General features: G+C 37.4%; 1 protein-coding gene across 9 annotated transcripts in view; it reads right to left on the reverse strand.

Annotated features, from left to right (window-relative positions):
* Positions 1-6: 6 nt before the first annotated feature.
* The window catches only part of LOC108751381, a 13,628-nt gene continuing 5,930 nt past the window's right edge, over positions 7-7,704 (reverse strand). For 3 of the 9 annotated variants that reach the window (XM_018491518.1, XM_018491519.1, XM_018491514.1), the window contains 12 exons: positions 6,825-6,975; positions 6,535-6,748; positions 6,166-6,261; positions 5,581-5,818; positions 5,141-5,445; positions 3,436-5,053; positions 3,051-3,340; positions 2,872-2,956; positions 2,444-2,786; positions 2,053-2,293; positions 1,128-1,987; positions 7-869 (listed from right to left, as the gene is read on the reverse strand). In XM_018491518.1, coding sequence (XP_018347020.1) covers positions 698-869; positions 1,128-1,987; positions 2,053-2,293; positions 2,444-2,786; positions 2,872-2,956; positions 3,051-3,340; positions 3,436-5,053; positions 5,141-5,445; positions 5,581-5,818; positions 6,166-6,261; positions 6,535-6,748; positions 6,825-6,952 — 4,590 coding nt within the window. In that variant the 5' untranslated portion in view covers positions 6,953-6,975 and the 3' untranslated portion in view covers positions 7-697. Of the gene's footprint in view, positions 906-1,127; positions 1,988-2,052; positions 2,294-2,443; positions 2,787-2,871; positions 2,957-3,050; positions 3,341-3,435; positions 5,054-5,140; positions 5,446-5,580; positions 5,819-6,165; positions 6,262-6,534; positions 6,749-6,824; positions 6,976-7,180; positions 7,551-7,704 lie in introns of those variants that run through there. The other 6 variants (XM_018491520.1, XM_018491515.1, XM_018491522.1 and 3 more) reach the window with 5 other exon arrangements.

Raw genomic sequence — 7,704 nt, forward strand, 5'->3', positions numbered from 1 at the left:
ATGAAGCATGTAAAAAATGTAATCGCCGCCATCGCGAAGGTGTATGTCGTAAATGGCTTAAATAAAATCAGAATGAAAGATCGTTGATGCGCGATGTAAAAAGTATAGATATAAATAAATTAAAAAAGTCACAGTATATAAACATTAGAACAAAATATATACATCACGCGTTCGCACTAATAAACTTAATCGCCTATTTACTAGGATCACAGTTACACACACACATTCATAATATGTGTATACATTATACACACTGTTTTCGGCTTTTTACTCATCGAGGATATATCGAATCGTTATCCTCGCATTTGTACATCGTTCTAAAATAAATGAATCTAAATAAATATAATGTCGTCTAAAAAAAGCCTATGACTAGGTGATATCTCTATCTTCGATGGCGCCGCTAGCGATAATACTACTGTCGCATTTCCATAGAAACGAAATATTTTCGATTAAACTTCTGTTAAAAGTAACTTTACAAGCGCGTGATAATGCGTATTATATCATATGGCTTAAAAACAATTTTAATACACTGTACATCACTTATATCGCCTCGGGATATTTAGGTAATTTGAACTTTTCAGCTCGTCCTCGCAATTCGCTCATCTTCGTTCCATTTTTGAGGGTGAAATTACAATTATGACCGCTGGGTAGGATCATGGTTACAATTGCGATCGTGAAGGTTTGTCGAGAAGAGGGGCTAAGTTTGAACGCTGCGTACACATGCTCGTGGTACCAAACCTCTTCGATCACCTTTCGCGCACAACAACCACTTATTATCCACCTCTAATATTACTTTCAGTTTCTCCCCCTCTGCGAATGAAAGATGACCAGTGTCCGACGGTATCCTATGAGTGAGAGTACGGACCTCTCTGCAATCGAGACGCGCGAACCGTTATCGTACGAATCTAAAGAAAAAGAAAAAAAAGAAAAGAGCTAAAATACAAAGCAAAACAAAGATAGAAAAGCGTAATGTAAATAAATGTATAAACAAGTTATATTATTTCATTTTTAATGCTCGTATATAAACGAATAATATTTATGCAACCAATATAAAATTAGAGGAAAAAGATAATGCATTCTAAAAAATAGTACATGCAAAAAATAGTATATGAAATATTGATATTTACTTGTGTGGATGTTTTGAAACTGGTGCCCTTGAAACAGTAGTAACAGTCGGTCGTGGTAAAGAGGTCGAAACGGCTCGTCTGTGAGGCGAGATTAGATTCTTGTCATTCGACATTACTCCATGAGATTTATATGGTAAGGAACTCGGGCGTGCAGTGTGAGTTCGTGTCACACCTAGAGTATCTTGATCAACGCGGCTCGTACGACGCGTCACGTCTCTCGTTTTCGCATCTATAGGTTTCTTTAGGACTGTCTTTGTCGTAGGAAGATTAGCGGGCTTCTTTAATGAAGAAACTCCCGACATGGGTGATTTTGACGATTTCCCAACAACATTCGCTGCAACATTAGATTGCTTCACCGGTGATGTGAGCAATCTAGGTATCTTTGATTTCCCTAACACTCCGAATGTCCGTACTGGCGAGGAAGGGGTCATTACGACAGGTTGATCCTTATTACCTTCTTTACCAATCAATTCCCATTTTTCCTGCAATTTTTTGAATTTGGTTTCGACAGCAAGACCATTGTCGTCACTCGCTTTAGTATCAGGATTAAAAAGTTTAGATTGTGATTGCTTGCTTGCTTTTTTATTTAAAGGAGAATGTTCCAGACTATCTGTGTAATCTTCAGAATCCTCAGAAGTCAATTTGTCCAACGCGTAAAACGCCTTCGGATTTATGGCACTGAAACGTTTTTTCGCATTCTGAAGATCGCCTTTATGCGTAATGCTGCATTTATCATCCATGTTATAGGCAATACAAGATCTCGGTCGTGTCTTTTTTGGACTAGAAACCATTCTGCAGGATTCCGTTTCCTCAATCTCGAGATCTTTCATAGTAAGATCAGCGTTTCTAAAGCTCATGGCCTACAAAATCGCGTGAAATGAACGCTCGCAATATATAAAAGAAATCGAATGATAGGTTTACTTACATTCACCGTATGATTATTCACATTCCCAAAACTATTTTGCAATTGACGATACTGGTAGAGAAGATCCAAGTGAAATGGACAAAATGCAAGTGGATTCAGGATGTACAATAACGAATCAACGATTTCTCGGACATTCGCATTGGCCAAAGCCGCGACAAATAAGCTATTGTTACTATAATGTTTCCGTAAGATTGATTCACGTGTACATAAATACGCAAACCATGCATCTAAAGCTCTTAGACTGGAAAAGAGAATAAAATAGGTTAATTATATAATTAATTTATTAAACGGATAAAAACTATTTATACATATAAATAAATATGAAATACTAAAATCGTAATGTAACGATGTACAGACTACAAAACGAGAAAGACTAGCGATTCTAACTTACTTCAACAAGCCAAATACAAATGCATGAAACTTTAACATTCCTTCTGTAATAACATCTTCGCCATTAATTCTCTGCACTAATTCATTCAATGTCTTTGTAAGAGGTCCTTGTTGAGAACTAGCTTCGACAACCTGCCAAACACTATTAGTAATTGGTCCAAAGGTAGAATTCAAATGGGGTTTCAAGCCATCCGACATAATAGCATATAAAGCTGGGCATAAATTACTCAGACAAATTTGCGCACACTCGTTCCTTTCGTTATAATTAGGACGACTATGATTGGAGTCAGCGTTCCAATACTTCAATAAAAGATCCACCGCTCTATTTACAGACAATACCATTTCTGAAAAGAGTGTCACATTAAAGATTTCGAGATATACTTTTATTTAATTAAGAATTATATTAGATAATAAATAAAACGCGCATACTTTTCTTTTCTTCTAATTCTATTAATTTATCCTCAGTTGCCTGATCGTGATTTTGTTCATTTACGACGATATTCAGATTATTTAGCTGAAATGAATAAATATTCTTATATGTATATCAGAATAAGTATACACAAAGATCCAAAAATTGGTTAATGCTAAAATTAGTATTAATGATTTACCTTAGCGTCCAGATGCTTTTTTCTTTGGTGCGTGGCAAAACTGACGGTTTTTCTTTGCGATTCTCCCATATCAATATTTCTAACGAGTGGATCCTTGTTCATTCTCAAAGCTAAAAATTTTCTTACGTACGATCTCACTTTTACTTCAGCATTGTCAATATCTCCGTCGCTGCTTTGCGACGAGATTGCACTACGTTTCAAATATTCTTCCAACTGCTTGATGTCATCGTCGCTATTCTGAGAAGTTTCCGACTCCACGTTCGCGTTATTTGTAATGTCATTTAATTTCTCTGTGATAATTATATTGTTAAGTGTATTAAAAATGAATATAGGTCGACAATTAAAAATAATCTAAAAAAACAAATGCCGAATAATTCATCCTTACCTTTAAGATATCTCTCCGCTTCTGTCTCGTCGACATCCTTTTCTGAATCGATCGTTCTTTCGCGACATAACAACTGCAAATCATTATTCATGTAGTATGGCTCTTGTAAAGACATTCTCTTGTTTATGTCCACAGATTCTTCCGATTGTTCACCCACATCTCCCATCTCGAACATGCTGTATCGTTTACTCGCAAGTACCTTGTTCTTTCGTAAAATACTCCTCGGCAATGGCGGTCGTGGCGGTACTCTGCCATTATCAGATTCACCCTCGCCTTGCGGTAACGATACGGATCGCTTTGGAAGAGACGGACAAGTCTGTCTTGTTTGATTGAGCCTATGCATTTTCTTGTCATTATTCAAACTGGCCTCCGAACTCATACTGTCATATCGATATAAATACAACGGATTGATCGTATTGTTCGACAATGGCTGCTGATTTGTCGAGGAATCGGTTAAAATCGTCGACGAGCCTCTGTATCCGGAAGATGGTTGCGTCGCGGTACTGCTCGTTGATGAAGTAGTATTTGGTATAATTTCGCTGATCGGTCGTGTCTTATGACGCATTGGAGGAGACAAACAGAATAGGGGTCGTTTAACTTCCTCATTGATATTAATGTATCTCGATACTTCTGGTACATCATGTAAAATCTTCTTGTATTCATATGGTAAAAGGAACGTAAGCGACTCCCAATCCTTTATATGCGCGAATCCGCGTTGTCGTAGAGCATCGATATCATTACACGAAAATGGTCTACCTGACCGAACTGCACGTTTCCATTCCATCTTGCTTCTATCAAATGTCTGTGGTTTCAATGCAATGTTATCAATTTTTGTATCTTTAATTTTGAGAAATGACAGGTCGGGCAATGTATAATTCGGATATACAACATATACAGGTTTTTTGTTAACTGTTGTTTCTTGTAAGATAGGGAAACCGTGTTTCTCCCTTAGCGCAGCAAAAATTAAGGAAGTTTGAACTGCGTTGTCTTCCATTTCCGCATTAGCTTGTATACCTGTTGTTCGACAGATCGGATATTTCTTTTCCATTAAGCCAGGCCAACCATTTTTCTGTTCAAAGGGATTGTTGCTATCGAAGCTTCGTTGATCGCTTATACAGCCAGACTTAGATGTACTCTCCGAAAGTTCTTCCACCGATGCAGATGATGTCATTTCGACTTTATCGTCTTTGTTTCGTATCGCACACTTTAAAACATTCAAGCTATCTCTCTGATTTTCCACATCACGATTATTAGTCACATCGCGCCTAATCCAATTTATAGAGAAATCGTTTTCGGGCACACGACGATCACAGATATTATCTTGACCATTTTGCCGTTGAATCTGAGTGTTTGTATTAGTCGCGCTATCGCTGCCACTATTGCTAGTAGGCCAGCCACTGTTGTCGCTAACGGAATCCGACTGATCCAAAGTAAGACTCATTCCCTCCACGCTCATGCTCTTTTGCTTCATAAACAGTCTGACGAGACTCAAATTTTGCAACTTTTTTGTACCGACATTTTCCCCATTGTCCGAACTTTCCGCATTTGTCGAACGACTCATTGCGGATCCAGAACTATGCAATCGCTGCATATGATTGCTTGATTCAGCGGAATCAACCTGTAAAAATAAAATTTGCATTATAACATCACTAAATACGATTTTATTACAAGTCGTATAAGTAAATTTATTTATATCTACACTTACACTAAAATTAAGAGGTATATTAATATGCTGGAATTCACGAACGCGAGACAAATCCGGTAAGCTTTGGCTCCGTTTATTCATCCTACTGAGCGTCAGATTAGCAGCACTTTGTGAGATATCTGGTATCGTGTTATTGTTACCGGAAGGATGACGAGTAATTACTTTATTCATAGAGGAATGTTTCAAATTACTCCATGTGGTATATATCTTTGAATCTGAACATGCCATTGATAAATCCAGCATAGTTTTCATATCTTTTGATTTATCATAAAATACATCTGGTGATTCATACGTTTTGTGTTTATCTAAAAATAATAACGAGTTGATCAATTTTAAAGAAACGAAGAAAAAAGAATATTAGAAAAATTTTAAATTATTTTCAATTAACAAACATTTAAAACTAATTTGTATTAAAGTGTCATGTGCAGCATATACATTACCATGATTTTCAAAATCTTGAGAGCCATCCGAATACATAGTCATGCTGCCCTCAAAAGCAATGGTATAATTGTTTTTATTATTCGTTTGACAGGTGAGTAACATATCTTCACAGTCCAGAGAATCTACGCTGTAACTACCACCCGGTGGTAACATTGGGGTTTCTTTTACTGGAGAAAATAGCAACGACGACTTGCATATAGATATCGTGTCGGCGGTGGAACATGCGGAATCTTCTCCCTTTGAATAGCAATATATGATTAATACATAAATTGTAGGATTATAAAATTAAAAATTGTTTTTTTCTTTTATAATATAATACACCTATAAAGTACTACCTATCAAGATACCAATTAACATGAAATATAGGATTATGTATTTTTAAGTATTAATTAAAGTTTCGTTATTATTAGAGATTATTAGAATTTCATTTCATTAACAATAAATTTAATATTATAATATTACGTTTGTATACATGCAAAAAATGCAAATTAAACGTAAAATTGTTAGTAAAATTGGTTGAATATCAAATGTACAGGTAACAATGTTTGTAGCAATTGGGTTCGTGCTTTCAGCCATTGTCATACCTGGCTACTGGTATGAGGGCTGATGGAGGAACCGATGTCAAGCTTTTCCATGACAGATCCAGATATACTGGCATACTGTTCCCTTTGATAGTTAAACTGTGGTGATAATGGAACATATACCAGACTTAGAATATTACAAAAAAAGTTTTTAACTAAAACAACGTGACAGTGCGCAAAACCGCACTTCCTATCTTGATATAAAGCTTCATGTAAACTGCTACAAATTTCATAAAGATTTGTGACATCATAAAACTGTATCATTTTACAATTTCCATGATACATATTCTCACATTTAGCATCTGCCAGTTTACAGTTCGGCTTAGATGATGAATTTGCAATAATAGAGGTTAATTTAATTTATGTATTTACTTCGGAATGTTGAACTGGTTCCGTGCACATGACAGGTAGAGCCGTAAGGAGGGTATGAATGTCCGCCGTACGAAAGCTTTCCATGTCAATTTCCGCCAGATTAGCGTCCAAATTCCGAGCAAGGTCATCATAATAACCCAGATCCTTGGGAGTATAGGATGCGGAAAGCGATGAAAGAACACTGGGATGGATATGTAGTCCTCCATCTCTATACCTACAAGTTAGGTATGCAAGTCAGAAAACAATATGTAATATTATCAAAGTAGGCACAAAAGTATTAAATTGCTTACCCGTAATCGATAAACCATTGATATTCAACATTGTCTTGAACAAACTCGGACCCAACCAGATCCTGTTGGATGGAATCTGCCGCCGGGTTAGAATTACAATCGGATCCTGGAGTTTGTGGCTCTTCCATCACTGCTATGCCTTCACCTGCGATTGAAAAGGAAACTGGGTCATGAAATAGGAAGAAAAATATATGTATTTATAATATTTACATAATCGAGTGTCATAACAAAGAAATACTCAGACTATGTGTGTAAATAAAATTTCGCTTCCTACGTAAAGTAAATCGAATATAATGTTGTGAAAATGTTAGAATTAAAGTGAAATTCGAGAGGGGCGCGTTCACGGAACGACTTACGAAGGTAGCTTATGTCGCAGCTTTCAATAACATTGGCACTATTGACAACGATGACAATACGGCACAGACTTGCCGAGGCGTTCGCGGTTCACGTCCGTAGGAGGACTTGGACGATTCATCGACTCGCGTCATAAAAGTCGCGGAAAAATACAGATCGTGCATCGCAGTTTCGTAATCCTAGTCCCTCTTTCTCCCTCCTTCTCTCTAACAACTTGGAACGAACGACAATCCCGCGCACACGCGGTGCACGGTGCACGTAATCACAGGCAATCTCGCCGAAACTGCTCGTCGTATTTAATCATCATTTACGATTTCGGTCGCGATTAATTATGTTATGATCGGTCGCGCGTCGTACAGCCCACAGGTCGCACTTGCTCGTACTCGCTCCCTGTGAGTTATGAATTGTGACGGCTGTGACGTGACTATGACTACCTGTACTCTGTACTCTCCGACTGTACTTTGCAAGTCCGTACTGGCAGTATACTGGACCGCTTCAGCTGCACCTTCTCCGCGTTCTCTGCACT

Source organism: Trachymyrmex septentrionalis, unplaced genomic scaffold (genome assembly GCF_001594115.1).
Source record: "Trachymyrmex septentrionalis isolate Tsep2-gDNA-1 unplaced genomic scaffold, Tsep1.0 scaffold44, whole genome shotgun sequence".
NCBI lineage: Eukaryota > Metazoa > Arthropoda > Insecta > Hymenoptera > Formicidae > Trachymyrmex > Trachymyrmex septentrionalis.